Source organism: Plutella xylostella, chromosome 27, assembly GCF_932276165.1.
Source record: "Plutella xylostella chromosome 27, ilPluXylo3.1, whole genome shotgun sequence".
Lineage (NCBI taxonomy): Eukaryota > Metazoa > Arthropoda > Insecta > Lepidoptera > Plutellidae > Plutella > Plutella xylostella.
Window position 1 is genome coordinate 5,053,360 of NC_064007.1, and position 22,126 is coordinate 5,075,485.

Here is a 22,126-nt window from a genome sequence, read left to right on the forward strand (position 1 = left end):
TAGTCCTCACCAACATTCTACGGGCGAATTTTGGATAGGAAACGCTCGCCGACGCGGTCGAAGTTCACAGGATCGGAAGGCTGTCCGCCATTTTCCTTCCGTGTTCAAAGTTCAGGTCCTTAAAATTTTCGACTATTTTTTATAAACTAAAACACTAAGCAACGATTAAAGCTGAAGCTGATACACTGGCACTTGCGCGTAAGGATAATAATTAAGAGCTTAGATTTAGGATGAAAAATTCACTTGTTCCGAGCTAGTTGTTGCGTTTGGGACGTTAGCACGGGGGTGTGCAAGAATTTAGCCGGCTGGGGAAAACGACAAGTGACTCGTAGGGTGGGGTGAGCGCGGCGCGCCTGCGCGGGCGGCCCTGTGTGCGTGAGACACGCTCGCAGACCAATGTACGCTGGCCTGCCGCCCTCCCCGCGCCTTCCGCCTGCCAGTAGCTACCCCAGGAGACGCTACAGTAGCTCAAAGGGCAGCGTACACTGGTCGAATGCTACGTATTCACATATACAATCGATAATGCAGACCCTCTGAGATGGACGGAGGAAATGTCAGACTCGGTGTCGGGGTAACATAGCTATTGTGCCACAATTTTGCTTTGAGGTGGCAATTCGCCTCGGCAGGAATGCGTCATGATCGGTTTAATTAGCTCAGGAAATTAGGGAATTAGTCGGAAAATGTTCGCGTTAAAATGCTGCTAGAAATTTTAATGAATGCTCAAGTTTTATGGCGATTCTATGCGGAAAGTCTGTAGTTGTACCTAATTGTGGTACCATGTAGATACGTCTCTACTTATAAAGATACAGCGTTTCCTAAAATATCTTGACTCACTCACGACTGTAACCCCGAAGGGTTCACAAGCTAGCCACCCACTTTTCGCAGCACATTTGTACTTCACGTGATAGGTTGCGAACCATATCGCCGTTTTGGAATAAGTTCAATGCACTTAGGATACACATCTAGAATCTAGATGTGCAGGCTTCCTTACGATGTTTTCCATCACCGTAAGAGCACGTGGTATTATTGTACTTAAACTCCTTAATTGAAAACCCAATTGAAAGAATTCATTGGTACAGGCCAGGATTTGAACCCACGGCCTCTCGATTGAGAGGACGAGGCCTAATCCATTACGCCCCCACAATATCTTGAAAATATTGAAAATTATCCGCCCATCACTGTGCGATGATCCATCGGACCGGTTTATAACTTTGGGATCCCTCAATAACTAGCTTATCAAATATTACCGCAAATATAGTCAAGGGCTCGGAGGCAACGGTCATGAGTTAAGAGTTGTTGTTGTATAAAAACCGGCCAAGTGCGAGTTGGACTCGCGCACTGAGGGTTCCGTAAAGGTCTGGTGATACCTGAGATAGTTTTCCTTTTAATTTCGTAATATTGTACCTACATCCGTGATTTTTTCATATTTTTTGAAACAACCATTTAGCCAGCAGGGAAAAAGGGTGACAAACAGACAGAAAGATGGACGGACAACAAAGTAATCCTCTATAAGGGTTCCTTTTTTTGCTTTTGAGGTATGGAACCCTAAAAAACGAGCATATAAGTAATCAATTTAAAAAATATATGTATTAATATCACCTTCTATCCATTGAACAAAGACCCTGTTTCGCGATATACAGAATAGGCTCTGAAACAAATAGTTATGTGAAAGAATAACATGTAAAAGATAACAAATAATGATGGATGCGTGGACGGATGTTCGTTACTCTTTCGACGACGTAAACGACTGGTTCTATTTTCATGAAAAATGGCAGGTACCTAGACTACCTAGCAAGCCGACACCCTGGATAACACAATGCTACTTTTTATGCCGTTTTTTTATTTTATAGTTTTACATAATAATTAAATCATTAGCCAAGTAGTGAGTGTTCTGTGTATTGTGTAAATGTGTACCTATACGCATGTAATGTACGGTCATCTGCACCTAGGCGTATACAATGTGCATTTCCAAAAGTCGTAGAACAAATGTTGTTCAGAATGACCCCCTAAAGATAAGCGTCCATCTATTGGTATCGTACGCAACGGACGCATCGCATTCAGTATTCTTTGTATAGAAATTCACACAAGTGGGTCCTTGTTAGGCATCGCCAACACGGCGTGTCTCCTTACATTTATGAGAATCCGTTTAGTGCGATACGACACGATAACGATAGGTGGACATTAATGTACCTCCCCCTTTCGGCTAAGTATACTTATACAACTTTTGCAACAAATTGGTGCTATTACAGTCAGCATAGAACACTACATGTCTGGCGAATGAATTTAGATTTAGTAACTTATTACCTACTTAGTAACTTATACTTACTCTCATCCAGTTGAAGCTGGAGGAAAAGAGGCGATTATAATCGATCGAGCTCAATCTAGTCTTTAATGCTGGATTATGATGATGATGATGATGCCCAGCAAGCTGCGGTTATTATTGGGAAAAGTCCCTACTACTTACCAATATTGTTTATCAGAGCGAGCATGAAATCACGGGCAATGATAAAATTCCATCGAGAAAATCATCATATTACTACTAAACGGAAAAAAACTAACTTAATGAAGCCTCCTGCAATATTTAAGTAACTTTTACGGCGCATCAGAATATTACCAACGTAAACGTAACGTAAACATTTTGTACAAATTTCTAATTAACTGTTTAAAAAAATTGGGGTCATTTGGTCTCTGCATTTTATAAGTGGAACTGTTTCTTTGCACGTGAGCGTAGTTAAGATCATTGTCCCAAATAATATTGTGTAAAATTCAATAGACTTTACGCCATTATTAAAAAACAAAAAACTCTGTTTTTACATTGAATAATATAACAGACAGAAACCAGTAGTTTTAAAAATTCACCCCAGCCAACGATCGTGCCTGAAAATCTAGACTTAAGAATAGCCTGACGGAGTTACGGCCTAAATCCAATATGCACCGATATGGTTGCGACTGAACATCGATCTAACAAAAGAAGGTCAACCCCAAATGATGCAAGATATCCGCATTCCGAATTTAAACTGTACATCTGCACAGTGTAAGCAGCGGACACGACGCATCCACTTCTGCCCAGCCGAGATCCAGCAGTGCATCAATCGCAGTTAAATTTAGCCAGTCGAAATCGTGATGTCAAAGAAGCCGTACCGTGGCCGGCCCGATGTTTACATTCGCGAGAACGATGTTTTTTCCTCGTAAAGTTTACAACGAGTTATTTTTATGAGGGACGGTTCAGAAATGCTCTTCGATTTTCTCGTGGGTTAAGAATTTAAGTGAGTTGTGCTGCGGTCTGGCGGTGCGTGCGCGCGGTTTCCGAACGCCTTTTAAACGCAACCTCCAAAGTTTTCTCTGACATTTTCGTGCGATTGTTTTGTTTGTGTGGTGGTGACTAGTTTCTCCAGTGTTTTTTTTATTATTTATATTTTCATCAGCTGTTTCATTTATTTATTGGAATCGGTGTTTCTGTCTTCAGTGCGAGCTGGTCATTAAACATCAAGGTAAGAATGGCTCTTGTTCGACGACTATAAACCCATTTTGTTCTACGATCGGTAAACATTCTACAAATAAGTGGCTACTTACCATACCAACAGATACCTAACTATGTCTTTTAGAAAATAATATAAGTACCTACATTATTCAAATATTTTATCATCTAATAATCCAGAATATTATGTCATCCACATATTCAACATGATAGCTAGTACACTGACCTATATTGTACTATTCATATACAATTGGTCGTGGAAATAGAATTGTTTGTCTGTATGTATTGTGTAGCAGACGCGTGTCAAGGGCTCTAGGGTGACTGAAATAGGTGTCCCTAATTGCCCGCTAACTAATTAAGATTGACAGTAAGTTAATTTATTAATTAAGTAAGGTAGAGTCGATGTAAAGTACCTATGATGTATGTAAAATGCACATGACTGTTTATATCCAAAAGATTCAGAGGTTACCTACTCGTAAGGCCGCCATTAACTTTTCGATAAATATATTTTATTATTTCGACAACAAACGAACTTTAACTTTTTCATCGTTGAAAATAAGTTAATATTTAAAGCATCGTTCCGTTTCTGAGCGAAGATTTCTTTATGGATCTTCCATATAATTTCCATTGCTCCCAGATATGAATAGCCATTTTTTTTAAAGTTTTAGATGATATTTTTGTGTAGGTACTTATCTTCAATATCCTGAACAAAACTCCAATATACTTACGATACATTTGTACGGTAGTGCCCATATTTCATTAGTAATTAGGAAACCTTACAGCGATTTTACGAGCGATCGCCATAAATATCTATGAATAAAACTTTGATGTCATGGGACTGTAAAATCTTGAAGTAACATTAAAATATAAATTATCACCGGTGTAATAAAAACCCTCCATCTTGAGAATTTGCGAAGATAGACCATATCATAGCGGAAATAAACTCAGTCCAAATAACATAGAGGCTAGACAAAAAAAGCTTTATCCCTAACCTATAGAGCTTTTACTATATTATTGCATTTTTGACGTTCCCTTATGTCTGGTAAGTTAAATTGGTTTTCCTTTGCAGTCATCAAATAAGTATGAAATTTCGAATGTGAAAAAACCAATAATAAGATGGACGGAGTATAACTGCCAGTTTCACGCTATCAATAGCTGACAGTTACTTTCATAAAGCTTTCAAACAATTTTGACTGAATGCAAAGTTTTATCTGTCAATATCGTATGATGGTAACTGTCAGCTATCGATAGAGTATTAAAACTGGCATTAAAACTAGAGTGTTAAAACTGGTAAGTGGGGCTTTCGTAGAACAAAAGCTGACTGGAAGAATAATATTCTGGAGCTTTCAAATTTCATTTAGACCTAATTCATAAAGACTTAACTACAGTGAAAAAAAAGATATTTTGTCTGTGGTTAGTGCTCGAACATTTTATGCAATTCGTTCGTTACATGTATGTAACGAAACCTGAACGAAACGCACGCTTCATTCATTTAGGAAGGAATACATTGTAATAAAATAGTTTATAGTTTATTCATTGCTTGTGGCGCTTCCTACACTGCGAGTTCAATGTCGGGAGGGCTATTCCGAAACTCCACGACTTAGAACCATTCGAGATTACCCTCGAATTCCAGTCCAAGAGAAACAAACTCGTGCGGTTTGAACGTTTTAACTTCCAGAATAGGATCCTTGGTAATAAATCATTGGATAATCACTCGTAATATAATAGATTGAAGATTTCGTTTTATCTATTTGTTCACGTGATCTCTTTTAAGTATGATTTATTTTGAGTCGGTTATCAACGGCTGGTGTATTTGGTGCGAAAGTCTGAGTTGCCAAATCTCTTCAACCTTGATCCATATGAGATGAGGAGCTGGTCTGGTTCCATTGACTGGGTGAAACGATGACGCTTAAGATTGGTGTCCTCACTGTCCTCTCACAGCCAAATCCATTCTGATGTTAGGGATGGCGGGTGTACCAAATTTTGTGAATAGGGGAAGGTACATAAATTTTCATGAGAGATACGAAAAGGTACGAAATATCTGCTATATTCTCAAGCTAATCAGAAAAGTGACAACGAGCCGGCATTGTCACTATCACAACCAACACAAGACTAATATCGAAATAGTTAATCATACACGAACTACTCTACAGGTACAATCCCATTGGTCGATTATCAGTAACTGCGAAGAGTCTATTGGTTAAAGTTATTATGATCTTCGTTATGTGATTAGTTACATTTAACAAGCACAAATGAACCGTGCTCTGCGATATATCGTTTAGCAGTTAGCTATTACGGTTGGCAGTGAGATCTAGGTCTTCTAAATAGTGTCCTATACTAATAGAATGTGCGAATGGCTAACGATATGTTTACTCGAAATTATGAACTGCGTTGTGCCTGTTGCTTAAAGTAAGATTATGAATTAATATATGTCTTATCCCAATTCCCAGTTTTTTTTACAATTACGGGGAATGAAAACTTTGTGAGGAAACCTCGACATTTTTTAGATGCGTATCCTAAGTGCATTGCCCTCCAAAACGATGATATACGGCTCGCGATCTATGGCATTGTAAGAAAGTATAAGCTTACAGCGAAAAACGGGTGTCTCGCTAGTGAGTCACCTTTGACTACTTTGACTTTGACTACCCCTTCGGGGATTACATTCATGAACATGCATGGTTATGTGTAGGTATGTAAAAGAGTCGTGCAGTGTTGTGACATTCAGCAAAAGTTGTTTACGCTTTGGCAAAAATATTAAAATACGAAATTAGATCATTTTCTATGGATATCAAGGGTACGTTATTTTCCACGATTTACGCTCAAACATAAACATGTCTAATCTAGGTACATGTTGATTATGAATTCTGTTTACATTTGGGCAGTTGTAAAATATGTCTGGTTTTTGCACATACTGTATAAAATATGTATGTACATATGTCTACTTTGTGAATTCACCTGTAAATACTACATGATAACCAAATTCCAAAAAAGGAGGCGGTTCGGAATTTGTCTGTATGTAGGTACTTACCTAAGTATGTTTTTTTAAGTATTGCATCTTTAGTAGGTAAGTAGTAAACACTTTATGATAAATACGGCAATATAATTTTGAATATTTCAGTAGATGCTGAGAATGATATCTGATCAATATTACCTTCCTATCTATACGTAAAAATAACACGGTGTAGTTTATCCATCGAATGTAAACATCCTAAACATATCTTCCTGATATTCAGGAAGAAACTTTGTGAAAATATACAACATTCCGTCACTGTAAATATATTATAATATGTAATTAGTTTTTAACTTAAAACCACTTATTCCATTATAAATTAGCAAATTGGAACATACTTGACGGAAAATCTAATTCATAAAAGATAGTATGAGTAAATCAAAGAGTGGACCGGTGTAAAAACCGTGGAAGAATTATTTAAAACAGCCAGGAATAGAGAGCGCTGCAAAGAGCTGACTGCCAACCTTCAATGATGGAGAGGCACTATAAGAAGAAGAAGTATGATCTGGCTGGAGTAACTATACTCTAATTTCTAATGAACTCTACCTACATCGAACTCAACTACTAGTTAGGTCTGTTTTAGAAATACTTAACTAAAAACCTACAACTTCTTAGACTTACTAAGAAGAATTATCTATCTATTGAAAGACTTACTAAGAAGTTGTAGGTTTTTAGTTAAGTATTTCTAAAACAGAACCTGTACACCATCACATAATAGTGTTTATTTTCAATAGATAGATAATTCTTTATTGCACACAAACACAGAAATCGCAATAGAATATGCACAACATAGACGGTACAAATGGCGGCCTTATTACTAAGATTATATTTTTCCAGACTACCTCGGAGAAGAGAAATTATACAAAAGAAATCAATGTTGTTGATTGAAAATTGAACTTTTTCGTAAACTCTATCTACTACTTCCTCAACATCGCCAAAAGTATCCTAAATTTTACAGAATCTATCCGGAAACGTGTTCATACAAACAATTTCAGCCTTCAGTGTGCGAGTTCAATATTAAGGCTACATTCATTACGCAACGTGCGAAAATTCTTTCACAGTTTACAGAAACTTTTCAGCGGCTCGCGAAAAACCCTTCATAAAACTTTTCAAGTAAACATGAAAAAGATTGTTTACATACCTATATAATATGTAAACAATTGATAGTTTTTACATATTTTTAGTTAAGATAGATATACATTATAAAATAAGTAAACGTGTATGACTGTATGTGTTGAATATAATGTATGTTAAATATTCGATTCATTAGATATGCGACCCATTGTGATTAATTTAATGATGATGATAGATACCAATGTTTCAGAGCTTAGATTCTCATGTAACAAACACAGTTGTGCGGCCATTATGGAACTATGTATTCTATTCTATTCTATTATCTGTGGGGGTGTAAGTACCTGCACCTGGCTCTCTCGAAGTGGAACCTTTGTGCATATCCCCAAGGTCTAAACTGCCTTCCTAAGCTTGGACCATTTCCCACCACGCTGGTCCACTGCGGGATCTGCTAAATCTAGATATGCAGGTTTCCTCACGATGTTTTCCTTCACCGTAAGAGCGATGGTATACATTGTACTTAAGTTAAAAGAACTCATTGGTACATGTCAGCGCCAGGATTTGAACCCGCATCTCTTGCGAGAGAAGCGGGCGCTTACCCGACTGACCTACCACCGCTCATGAAACCGTAAAACTAGATTCATTCCCACGAAGGTTTAAGAAATGTTTATTAAAACACGACGCTCACACATTTTTTTAAATATTATTGTATTAAAAGCGTTGACTTCTGAACCTCAACTGTTAAATGCATTAATTCTATATAAGTAAAACTTAAACGTTTTTTTGACGGACCCTCCAAAACGTAGCGTGTGTGAGGTCTTAAAGGAAAATGACAGTGTGAGATTTCTTTGCGACTGTCTTGAGAATAGACTCTGTCTGTGCTACCACAAACAAACTTTAAACATTGTTTAACAAGTGTGTTTAAAACTAAATTTGACAGATTTTGTAAGTGTTTGACAACCGTAAAACAACTGTTAAACACTGTCTATTTTTTGTGGTAAGGCCCTGTAGGTCTAGTAGGTACAGGTTTGATAGATTGACGAAACCTATAAAAGTTTACGTTTTCTCGCATACTAAGTGGCGCCTCTAATGGAAACTATCATGAAACTTTTGACAAATAATGTAGGTATGCAGGTGACAGAAGAATACCAAAACTTTTTTCGTTTACATAAATTGCAAAACCCGTACTAGAGGCCCTGAGACATTCGTCGAGTTTCACAGTTTCAAATCAGATGCGAAGCTCGCGCGAAAAAGCTAGTAATGTATAAAATACTACAAACAACATATAATTTATATTATGTTGGGTGTTGAGGAGCGTGATGAAACTCTACCAAGGCTACGCACAAGCAGATATATTTATGAAACCGACATCGGAATGCTGAAATGTTTATTAACATTTTATATTCGTATGTTGAATTTAATCATAGCTTTTAAAATATTTAACTGCTTAGGTCAATTATAACCTAGGCTTTTAACAAGTCGATTGATGCCTTACACTAGAGGTGTATTATGTACTAGCTGTTCCCGCGAGCTTCGCTTCGCCTTAAAAATTTCTAGCCTAGCCTATGTTCTTTCTCAGGGTCTAGACCATATGTATACCAAATTTCATTCAAATCCGTTCAGTAGTTTTGTTGTAAAAGAGTAACAGACAGACAGACAGAAAGACACAGTTACTTTCACATTTTATAATAGGTATTAGTTAGGATTAGGATATACTATATGTACCTACCTACCTACATTCACTGAATCGAAAACGGTAATTTACTGGAAATGATACAGGGTGTCTGTGTCCCAAAAGTCAACGTCATGCCTTGGAGGGCTGATTTGCTGGGGCAAACGTGAAAAGTATGATGACTTGTTCTACTAACACTTTAAGTCCCAATTTCTCCATAGTCGGTAAGAGCATAACCAGGAAGTAGTGGTTGACTTTTGACACATCTATCATGAATTTTATATGGAGATGACGTTTAATTTATAAATCAATCCCTGTCGGTTAGATAACCGACAATGGAGTTATTGGCACTAAACGTAAGAGAACAGCGTAGGAGGTTATAAAAAATACACGAATGCGAAACTATTTATAAGTTTATTGTAAGTATATTACGTGACTGAAAGGTCATTGCCACCAAAGTGCATTGTACTAAGAGATCATGAAAAAGAATTACACGGCTGCTATGTTGTAAATTAACGAAAATAGAAGGTGGCCATTTATAAATTACAATTTACTTATAAGTAATCTCGTTATCATAATTAATAATAAAAAAAATCCACTTAGAAAATACCGACATTGCCCCAATTTTATTACGTAGTAGCTGTTCCCGCACGCTTCGCTTCGCCTTAAAAAGTTTTCCCGTGGGAATTCCGGGATAAAAAGTAGCCTATGTTCTTTCCCAGGGTCTAGACCATTTCATTCAAATCCGTTCAGTAGTTTTGGCGTGAAAGAGTAACAGGCAGACAGACAGACAGACAGACACAGTTACTTTCGCATTTATAATATAAGTTAGGATTTACGTTTTAGTTCATAATATTCTGATGAGCTGTTAATTGTACTTCAATATTGCAGACGGCGTCAGTCATTAAGCTAGCTTTTCCGTTTAAGTTATGCTGCTATTATCACTAGAACTTTTTCATAGTTCGCGATTCATCATCACGACCCATCACGTCCCCACTGCAGGGGCACGGGTCTCCTTCCCAATGAAGGAAGGGTTTAGGCCTAGTCCAACACGCTGGCCTAGTACGAGTTGGTGGACCAGTAGTTCGCGATTATAATACATATGATTGACGATCACGCGATTATTGCCGATATTGATTTTCCATTTTTGATGCACATCGTATAACAACGCCATTATTATAATATGTATATGCTTAATCAAATGAAATTACTTATGTACTTACGTAGGAGGATGCAGTGTAAAACAGTAAATCTTGTTACGAATTTACATAATACCTAAATATCCGCAAAGCTTCGTACCTAATCTAATCAGGAAATTCGTGGAAAATCTCGATCGTCGATATCTTGAATAAACGAAAGCCAATTTAGTGAGAGCTACCCCTCCCCCCTTTAGGCAAACACTGCTGGATCCCCGCGGGGGAGGTACAAGTGAGGTTATGTTTGGTGCAGTTAGTGCGTAAAAGCTTCCAATAACAAATTTGTATTGGCCTGAAAGTTACCCGTTAGGACTTTGAGGCTAATCCACTATGATCCTTTACTGATTATCTACTGATTTCGAATCCCATTTTTTATATGGTAAATTACGAAGCCCAAAATTAATGTACAAGTATTTTATTACCTACTCAGTTCAGCTTCATTATTACTAAGCTATACACTTTTGCACCTAGCGAACTCAGAAACCGTTAACGTTTGAATGAAAAAAAGGCCGGTTTAAGTGTTTGATAAGACAGCAAAGTGTGCTGACAGTAACTTATCCTAATTCAGGGTTTAATTTTCTGAATAGGCATTTCATTAAGAACCAACGAAACATCGTTTCGTCCAAGGTTTCACACCAGCGCTATTAAATCCACTGGCTTTGGGGAAAACATTGCGCATTGTTTATAAAATTTTATTTGGGTTCAACTCTGTTTTAGGAACAGGTCCAAAGTCAATGACGTTAGCTTACCTCATGAATGAGGAATGATTCATCTATTGTGGATTTAGGTTTCTGTTGATAGAATACTATTGAATATTATGTACCTAGACATAAATTCAAAAAGTGATTCTTGTTTACCGACAAAATACAAATGGGATATTTTGAGAACTTATAAAAAAAATGGAAAATTGCCAGAGTGATTTGTTTTATTGCGAATTAAATTATTAATTTATGATATTTTGACGACGTTTCTTCAAAGGTTTAGGGAGTCGTAAAAACACATTTGATGTCCCTACGATAATTTATATTTTATCTCTGTTGATGAACGATGTAATTATACAGGAGTTTAAAAAAGTTTGGATTACCAAAAACCTTATTCCAAAAAACTAAATGCCAGTAACTTTAAATCATTATCGTTCTCATTAAACGTTATAAAAAGAAAATAAAAGATATTGAAAAGACGTAATAAGGTGTTTAACAATATAATAGAAGTGATTAATTAAATTAACTAAAATACATCCAATTAATGAGCTTTACAGACAAGTAGGCTGGCTACAAGAATAGGATACATTTAGAACTGAAATGGATTTCACGGAATGACTATTGTATTAGCCTCTCAGCTTTCCGAGTCTAGTCCGAAATAGTCACTGAAACTGAGGGCTAGGGCTGTGCCACGTCAGCAAATCGGCTAAAATATTTACAGTGCTCCAAAATTGATAATGCGCATAGAAATCTTTGACAGATCGGTTGTTTTCGATTATGTGACACATGATATTGACTGCTATTTCTTTCGAACAAGGTTCAAAATGCAAGTGTTTTTTTAAGGCTCTTACGATTTAATGATTCGGGTGTGAAGATCTGCATGTGCATTATTAATTTTGGACAAGTGTAATAATAATTACCTATCTACTGCCATTTGACCGGTTGAATTCCATGATAACAGAAACAATAGAAAATGTATTGTGCCTCGCGCGACGTCGGGACGCAAAAGGTAAAGTCATAATTGTGCTAAGTATAACCATAGACTAATATTAGTGTATTAGTCTATGTATACCATAGACTAATACACTAATACCTTACTAAATAGAGCAGTGATGCACAGACCGCGGCCCGCGGGCCGCATGCGGCCCGCCAGTCGAATACTGGTGGCCCGCCGACAGCATAAATAATACTCTCGTACATTAATTAGAATTATAAGAAAATGGCTGAAAAATTCAACAAAACTGCGATTAATTCCAGTTATTTTTCAAGACAGATTTACAGAGTTTAAAAACAGTGAAACCTCTGTTGGACATAACTATTCAGTAATACTTTCACGATTTCAGTTGAAAATGCGCCAGAGTTAATGCAGTTAGAAATTATCGACATTCAAAACGCTCTGAAAAGAGGATGGGCAAAAATATATGGGAGCTGGGACCACCCTCCAACAGCAACAAGACCAACATCGCTGGACAGGTCCCGTCAACAGGAACAACCCCCGCCCCGACAGCTCCGCTGCCACAGCCGTCCGCTCAGAGACACTCAACCTACAAGTTCCGAAACTCGTCAGCTCATCCCACCGCCACCGGAGGATGGACCACCCTCCAACAACAGCAAGACCAACGCCGCCGAACAGGTCCCGTCAACAGGAACAACCTTTGCTTGACAGCTTTGTTGAGAGGCTGGACCACCCTCCAATAGCAGTAAGATGAACTGATGAGTATCGGAACCCATAAGTCAAACATCTCTGAACGGACAACTGTGACAACAAAGCTGTCAAAGCAAAGGCCACTCCCACTGACAAGACCCATCCAACGACACCAGTCCCACTGATTGGAGGGCGGTCCAGCCTCCAACAGCAGCAAGATGAACCGACGAGCATCTGAACCCACAAGCAAAACATCTCTGAACGGACAACCGCGACAACAAAGCCGCCACAGCAAAAGTCACTCCCACTGACAAGACCCATCCAACGATGCCAGTCCCAATGCTATTGGAGGGTGGTCCCAATCTGCCCATTGTCATTTGCCAGTTTATTTGGTTCCACCTATGTTTTTTTCGATATTAAATAATAATAAAACAAAAAATCAAAACCGCCTTGCCAACGAAAATTTGGAAGCATTTTTACGTGTTGCTACCAGTAAATCTGAGCCAAATATAAAAAAAAAATTGTAAGCTCTATGCAGTGCCACGCTTCAAATTAATAAATTATTTTTCAATTATAATACATTATTATCAATTATTTATTGTCTTTAATTACCTATAGTTCCGGCGGCCCGCCATCAGCTCATAATTTGCCCGAGTGGCCCCTAGTCTTAATAAGTCTGTGCATCCCTGAAATAGAGGCTGTAGACAGATACAATTTGGATAACTTTCAAACTGTTAAATCTAGTAATGTGATAAATAGTACAACGTATAACAGCAGGCTTAAAAAATATAAATGCATTCTTATAAAACACCACTTATTACACCGATCGCCAAAAATTCAAATGTACAAAACAAATAGGTATAGTGGTTTTTATAAAAATCACATCAGCAACTTTTTATCATAGTTACACGACACAATTTAAATACAACAACAATATTTTAAAATAAACTAAGAATAATAACTAAAATAAGTATTTACCTGCTCAGATGAAGACTTATCGCAATTTTCTACGGCCGAAAGAACTAAAGCCGAATATTTCGGCCACCGCCGGGCAGCCGAACTGCTAAAGTGAAACGTCCACATGTCGCCGGTATTTATGACAGCCCTATAACACGAGACGATGCCGATCTGCGCGACTATTTCCTGCTAAAAACCGTTCACTGTACTGTGTCCGCTTGCACTTTCTGAAACTCTAATAACACTAAAGTCGTTCTGAACGGTTCACCAACAGTCGATATTGTCCCGCCAATAGAACGTCACTTGATCGCGGGACAATCGACTGTCTGATGACCGTCGTGAACGGAACCGTTCAGAATCTATCAATTTAGTTGTATTGTACTATTTATTTTCTTTTCTATGTTTGTGAAACTGTTTCTGTTTGTGTGCAATAAAGAATATTTATCTTATCTTATCTTATCTTAGTATCTGAGATTAAAAAACAGACTTTAGCTTTTTCCGCATACTGTTTAAGGTAAGCGTCCACCTTTCGACATCGTACGCAACGGACGCATCGTGTTCAGTATTCTTTGTATACAAATTCATAGCCGATACCTTTTCTCCATACATTTATGGAAATCCGTATATTACGACATGAACCGATAGGTGGAATTCATTTAGTTTCGTATATTGCCAAGCAATAGTGAGAAAACTATACACTGAAATAGCTGCACTGGAATAACCCTTGAAAATTAGTTGTTCAAACATCAACGTCTACAATGTTACATGTAAGTATCGGAAAAAAACTCAGAAGTCTAAATCATTAATAAGTGAACTGGTAGTGAAAATCTTCAAACTTTTTAAAAATGCTTAATATTTCGAAAACTATCGACTTTATACTAATGTCATCATTGCGATATTCTGGGGGTCTAGTACAGGTTTGAAAGTAACGAAAACATTAAAAGTTTACGTTTTCTCGCATACTAAGTGGCGCCTCTTGCGTAAACTATCATGAAACTTTTGACAGATATTGTATGCAGATGACAGGAGAAAACGTAAACTTTTTTAGTTTTCAATAATAGCAAATCCCGTAAGTACTAGACGCCTTGGTCACCTCTGAGCTGGCCATCAGGCCTCCAAGGCATGCCGTTGACTTTTGCCATACCCTTTAGGTATATGCCGTATATGCTGAAGAAACAACCATCAATCCTATGAGGAAAGCCGAGGGCAGAGTATTGGTAAAGCTTCTTAAGAGACTCCTATGTTCAGCTGTGGACAATGTAATATAATTACAAGCTTATTTTATGATGTGAACTAGGTACTCCTTACCAAACATCCTACGTTACCATCATAAATTAGTTACTAAGAATAATTTTCTCCCTTATACACTCACTGGCAATGAAAAAGTTCCACTCACAAAATGCCGAAACCAAATGTCCCCATATTTTTCCAACATTTAATTTAAACTTTGATCAAAATATTACCGTTTTTAGTTGGTAATATCCTGATGCTCTGTTTAATTTACTTAAATATTGCAGAAGGCATCATTTTAATTAACCTTTTTCGTTTAGGAGTAATTTTGTGCTTTTCTCAGTGGAACCATTTCATTGCCCGTGAGTTGTAACCTTATTTGTGTTGGCACTGTTGCAAAGTTAGCGTTGAGGCACTTTACCCTTTCATGTCGTTTAGGTTCGTTGCAGTTCGTCTATTCTTGCCCAAGGTAAACGTACTAAGCCAATTGGAGCGTTAACTGGTCGTGCCATCGACAGATATCTATTTCAGTATTTACAGTTTTGTATTCCTAACAATGTACCTACCTACTAGATGATTGCGAGTGTAACTAAGTTTAACATTCTTGGAAATCACTATGCCTGAAACCAGCAAGTCTGAAGATTATACCTACGTCAAAATCGATTAATTTTTTTATCCTAGATCTTATATTTTCAGATTAAATAATTAGTTGGGATGCATTTCCATTTTCAGGACTTTATAGATAGACTGTACCTATAAGATTATTGGTAGAGTAAAAACCACCAAACAACTATTGAGCGAAGGCTTATAATATAGTCGTTGGTTGTATGTATTGTACGTAAACATAAATGCTCTGGGGAATCCCGCTGGCAAATTGATTTTAGTTAACAGACAACGCAGTCATGTTGATTTTACTTTTATAGGACACAAAAGCTATGTAATATATATTATTATGAATCGTTTGATATACTTTCATGTTACTTTGATAGAAACTTCATAGATACTTTGTTAATCACGTCATCAATATTTTTTTGTGTGGAGCAATTTTTTTCTGTTTTTTTCTAGAACAAAGGTTTAGCATTACACCCTGAGGCAACCCTCTTTCGTATCACTATACTATACCTACCACTTTTTCAAAACCCTGTATATATATTTTTTCTATTTTTGGACACACTGGTGGAAAGTACACTCACGGGCAATGAAAAAGTGCCACCCACAAAATACCGACACCAAACAACCCTAATTTTTTCAAACATTTAATAAAAAATTTGAACAAAATACCTATTACCGATTATAGCTGGTGATATCCTGATGCTCTGTTAAATGTACTTCAATGTTGCAAAAGGCTTAGCTAGCCTTTTCCGTTTATGAGTAAGTAAATTGATGCTTTTCGCAGTGGAAACTTTTCACTGCCCGTGAGTGTATTTCATCTGAGGCACTTAAATTAAACAGCATAAAATAATCAAATTCAAGTCACTTTTAATAGGATTGGGTAGTTTGCCGTTAACACGTTTGGCGCCAAAACTTTGCCAACAAATCAAAATATTTATGGTTTCAACTCAAAACATCGGCTGCACTCAAAACGACTAAATTTAGGTCACCTAAGTTATTGCTTCATTGAACTAACTTTATTTGTAATTTCGTTTATTTTGAGGAGGTTGATGATACTGTTATTGGACATTGACGAGATCATTATCATACGTCTACTGTTTCTCATTAAATACTTTTATCATAAAATAATAAATATTATAAAAGCACCTAATCTTAATATACCTACATGGTGTTACAAAAATGCTAGTGAGCTGAAAGGGAATTTTCGTTCAACGACTTTTGAAAACTGAAAGAAATAATATAATTTCCTTGTTTATAGAAACTTTGCTGGTCACGTAACTTTTCTTATCATGGAATGTTTATAAATAACAATTAAAACCTAACTACTCTTTTATTTTACCGTATAAGTAATGTAGGATCTATACAGTGTTATTAAACCAAGTATTAAATAAGTATTAAAAAGGCTTTAATCATTTATTGTTTCAAATTAAATAATAGGTATCTATTTAAAAAAACCTTTGTAAAAGAAACCTTTTGAGATCAAATTATTATGTTATATTTTCCACACAATATGAGAATATCAAATTATTATTTTGAATTGCACATGTTGTAAACAATTTCTACAACTTCATATCGTCGGTGAAAAGGAAAATGATTTACTTATGGTAATAACCTTTTCTTAAAACAATAAGTTGAAAAATTTACATTACACGCCAAACGAGTAAAATTTTACAACTTATTGTTACTGTTAAATATATTAATTATTGCCATAATATAACCACCCTACTGCCAGCATACCTCTACCAACACATTAGCAATATAACAATCCATAAGCAGCGTCGTTAAACATCTGTCAGATCCATACATGTTACGTCAGATTTGACAAGAGACCGATGGCGACGTTACTTAAGGATTGTGAATTGCTAATGTTACCCCAGTGGGATCAGCCCACTTCTGCAGTTTCTTCACCTATTCAATTAAGTGTTACGTCACATTATAAACCGTATTATAAACGAGCTCTTGAATCTTCATCCTCAACATCAACTTCTTAGCCGGTCCCAGTTTCTTAATATGCGGCATGAGGCTATTAAAAAACCCTTCGTCCTCATCCTTCTGTGGATCAGACTTACTGGTAGCAGCTGCAGATTTGAGAGGTTCGTCATCATCATCATAGAAATCTGTCTCAATTATTACAGGTTTAGTATCAAATTCATCAAATTCTTCATCTGGTTTAACAAGAGGGTTGGCTTGTGGCGTGGGTTCTGGGTAGAAATTGCTGTGGACTGGCTCAGGGTCAGGGTGGTCGTCGTGGTCGTCATCAGGCAGGTCTCCGCTGTAGCTGTCGTGTCCGTAGTCGTTCTCCATACCCTCGTAGTCGTTGAACTGGTTGACGAGGAACTGTAGCTTGGGGAGGAGGTCCCACTCTGAGTCCTGTTTGCGACATTCCTTCCTGGCTTGGTCTCGGAGGTACTTCCATTTTAGACGGGCCTCGTCACCTGAAATGGGGAAAAGAATAATTTTTAAAATATGTAAAATTGCTGTTTCTATGTAAAAAGGTATAGTTATGTACTACAATAATTATACGTAAATATTTTCGGTATTTAGGGACCATAAAACTGAAATTCTTGTTTTTTTAGTGTTCATTATAACATTGGATACGAAAGTTTAATTTTGTAAAAATGCTGTATGAGCGTTTTGCTTGGAAATTGAGTATTATTTTGAATGAAATTAAGTTTTATTATTGTATCCTTTATAAAAAGATCAGATTTTTCGAAAATCTATACCAAACTAATTAAGAAAATAAAAAAAACAATAACTTACGAGTAACGCCCAACTGCTCAGCAATTTCTTTCCAGCTCTCATCTAACTTATACCAATTATGGTGCCCTTTAAGCTGGCGGTTCCAAATGATCTCTTTCGCTTGCACCAGATCGATCAACTTGTGCGTGTTCAGCTCTATCGACCGTCTTTTGTTCACTAGGAATTTCTTCCTTATCGTATACCCGAGTTTTGGTCGCTTGATAGAGTCATCCAGTCCGGTGAAAGCCTCATCGTTGGTGTCATCAGCCTCGCCTTCTTCTTCTTCAGCCAGAAACTGGTTGTGGATGAACCACAGCTTCGGGAAGTGCGGCCATTCGGAGTCCTTCGGGTTTTTCTTGATCTCCTTCCGGCACTGGTCCTTTAAGTTTTTCCATCTCTTTCTGCAGTTTATGCCTGAAATTTTAAGTGATAAGACCAAATTATTTAAATTTACCACTAAAACCTAGATGTAGTTAAGTATAAAAATTAAATATAGGATCGTAAAACAGATGTCATTCGCTGTAAATACCTCATTTATAGGTAAAATTGCGTGTAAAACTCCCGTTTTTAAAGGTATTTTTGTGGTAAAACAACCAGCAAGTAACTAATTTTAAGTAGGTAGTAGTTCAGTGCATTCGATCTCAATGATTATCCAAGAAATATGTTTCCCTTTGTCCTTTAAATAAACACGCCCGAACCAAGTAAGTAAACAAAACAAAACACTGTTATCTATCATATGCACCAAGCGACCGCTACATACGCGATAGCGAAAGCAAACCGCCACATAAATACACCCGGTCACCGACCTTCGGAGGAAAACGCGAATCGCTACGTACAACGTAATACTCACTAGTCGTGCCCACTTCTGCCGCCACTTCATTCCAATACCGCTCCAGTTTGAACCGATTCCGATGTCCTCTGTAACTCTTGTCCCAGAGACATTCCCTGGCTTGGACAGCTGTGATGAGTTTGTCCATGTTTTTGGCGGATTTGAGGTTTTTTCCCTTTTCCTTCATTGTGAGCGGTGGCGTTAGCGGGCGCTGTTGGCCGGCGCGGGTTGGCGACTGGCGTGGCGGGCGGCCGGCCCCTACCTAGGCCCGCTGTCTCGCTCGCTCCCGCTCTGTGGCGTGTGAGCGTCAGTCGCCGTCCTCTTCGCTCGTCGCCCCGCTACTAGCTCGATGCGGATCGCCGAGTTTTTACTCGCGTCTTTTGTTTCCGCCATTTGTCATGCATTTGTTAAAGTACTTTACTATAGGTACATAAATAGTATAAATTTTATCTCTTTTTGTAGTTGCCTTATTAGGTAGAGGTTGGGTGTAAGAATGGTATAAAGTACATATTTAATTCTTCTTCATTTTATCTTATTTCCTCATATACTATGTAAAAAAGGACTTAAATCCTGGGTGGTTTAAAAATATACTTATTAAAGTAAGTCTAGGTCGCGGGTTAGCGATTTAGCACGATTTGTTATGTAAGGTGGAATTTTAACAGTGACTTTCCTGAAGGAAGGCACTGTAAACTTTATTTAACTATGTAAGTTGGTCGATGAATACAGTACTTACTTAAGGTGAACCGTTTGAACTTTTTTCCAATTTCAAAAAGAAAGGGGTTTCAAAAGTGAAAAAAAATACTTAAATAACATAACTTCCGGTTTTTGTGGGATCACGTAAAAAGTAAGTTGTAGGTACTTATTGATAGCAGGCACCTCCTGTAGGAGTTGAAAAGAGGTAGCCTAAAGGTACAAGTAAGTACAATACAATACGAAACGTTTCTATAAAAAGTCGTGTGTATGCGGTGACAAAGTAATCTGAAGAAATATGGCACCAACTTCAAAAAGGAACAGAATTGCTATATACCGTTGAGGAGTTACCCTGACTGCCTTCCGTTTCCATCATCAGATCAGCTCAAGGTCACCATCATATTTTTTTGTTATAAGAACTATATTTACGTTCTTAATTTCATCGGTTTCGGTTCTTATTTTTCGGTTAATATGTGCCCAAAATGGAAATTCATACCCTGCTTTTACCCCTTTACCCACCCTTGGGGCCTGGGGGTGAGATAAAATTCTGAAAAAAAAAATGGGACCACCTGGGAGCTCAACCCAATACAACAAAAAAAATATGTTGAAAATCGGTTCATAAACGGCGGAGTAATCGGTGAATATATCCTCCTCCTTTTTTTGAAGTCGGTTAAAAATAAAAAACCCCAAAAACACTCTACAATCTCCTTTTAGTTATGCTTTACTTCTTTACTCACCCCAAGGTTCCGGAAGCCAGCATATCGGCTGAGCAGCAGGCCAGCCCCCACCAACATGGTCACATTACACTCACAACCAGTTTACACTTGTGGACTTATCCACTAGTCCATAGTCCACCAAAGTACCTACTTCAGTCCACTGTAGACAAAGAAAACAAAAAAGTTTGCACTAAGTAAGATTGATATAGGTAGGTAGTCCACATTTCACTTACTTAAATTTAATAATTCAGGTAATGTTTTGTAGTTAGGTAGGTACATAAAGATTACGACATTTCTACTTCCATGTACATAAGTTTATATACATATATTTAAAATATTATTAAAGTTAAAAGTATTGGGGTAGCAATTTGAAATATAGCCTAACTTTTTGTAAAGATGCCTCCTTATAAATTGCATCTAAAATTTACAGACTATAAAACGGATTTGTAGTTTGTAAGTAGATTTACGATTTATTTATGACATCCTCGAGTGCAGTTACATTTTAAGAGCTTGCTAAAGTGTTAAGAAATTCGGAGCGATGGATTGTTTACACGGAAATCTAAATAAATATGATACATAAATGTACCTAAGTACATCTAAATAGAGCATAAGGTAAGTGTGCTTACAGTACCTAAGTATTACATTACAGCGATTAAAATTATTGGCCGATATAAGCTATTGGTCGCGATTCTAAAGGCAGCAATTTTAAATTTACGTAATATTATCTATTGTAAAAGCCCAATTTTTTTTTGTTTAAAATACAACATTAAAACTCATTTTCCAAATTTAAGTTTTATCAGAATTAAAATTAAAATTTGTGTCTTTTGTTGGCTTTACCACCTATTTGTCATTACTCTTCGCTTAATAATAATTACCTATATCAAGGAGTAAGAGATTAATCAAACGTATACTTAAATAACACTGTCACAGTTATTGCATATTTGTCTATTGCTATGCTGTACCACTAATTGGTAGCAACGCGTCTATAACGAACAAAGGTATACGAACACTAGAGAGAACTTGTCTTATTGACACTGCAAACAGTTTCTGCAACTGAAGGGAATACTAGGCGAGGGTGTGTGTCTGTCTCGGGCATTACCGGGACACTCTAGGTATACCTACTGAAATTGAGTCGAAGTCGAATCTTGAGTCTTGAGTATCGTCTCGAGACGGAACAATTTAAAAATAAAATAACCTAGGTATATACGTTTATCTACACTCGCGAGCAACCAAATCGACTCAAGCCTTCACGGCGCACATATACATTGATTTTCCTAAAACGATAAATGGTAAATATAAAAGTGATATGTCATTCGAAAGCTGAAGAATTAGGCTTTCAATTAAGATCAATACCATAAAAAAAAACTAAGCGCAGATTTAATGACGCATTTTAATTGCCCGTCAGTGTTAATTACCTCATTAGGAATCCACGCCTTGCGCTACCTGATCCCGCTATAAAACCTTTCCACATCCGGTGTACCTTATCAGTCGCTTGTTGCAAGTTGACCGGTACACATCTCGTTGCATTGTATTCCTTGTTTTCGCAAACCCATGGATACCACACCAGAAGAAGCTGCTCA

The 22,126-nt window shown here is 37.2% G+C and overlaps 2 protein-coding genes across 2 annotated transcripts in view; one reads left to right on the forward strand and one right to left on the reverse strand.

Annotated features, from left to right (window-relative positions):
* The first annotated feature begins 3,098 nt into the window (after positions 1-3,098).
* LOC105395957 overlaps positions 3,099-22,126 on the forward strand; it is a 31,439-nt gene continuing 12,411 nt past the window's right edge. Inside the window, exon 1 of the mRNA XM_038110245.2 lies at positions 3,099-3,491. The gene's annotated coding sequence lies outside the window, so the exon portion shown is untranslated. The remainder of the gene's footprint in view (positions 3,492-22,126) is intronic.
* On the reverse strand, positions 16,420-19,394 carry LOC105381449. The gene is made up of 3 exons (XM_011551176.3): positions 19,162-19,394; positions 18,333-18,725; positions 16,420-18,007 (listed from the first exon to the last, which is right to left on the reverse strand). The coding sequence occupies exons 1-3, from the start codon at positions 19,325-19,327 to the stop codon at positions 17,496-17,498; spliced, it is 1,071 nt and encodes a 356-aa protein (XP_011549478.3). The 5' UTR covers positions 19,328-19,394; the 3' UTR covers positions 16,420-17,495.

What these genes read in the sequence shown, in the direction of transcription:
- LOC105381449 (XM_011551176.3), bottom strand. Translation starts at nt 19,327, where the DNA reads ATGAAGGAAAAGGGAAAAAACCTCAAATCCGCCAAAAACATGGACAAA. An exon ending in GGCAGAAGTGGGCACGACTA is followed by an intron (nt 18,726 to 19,161) that starts GTGAGTATTACG and finishes TTAAAATTTCAG; the next exon opens with GCATAAACTGCAGAAAGAGA. An exon ending in TGAGCAGTTGGGCGTTACTC is followed by an intron (nt 18,008 to 18,332) that starts GTAAGTTATTGT and finishes TCCCCATTTCAG; the next exon opens with GTGACGAGGCCCGTCTAAAA.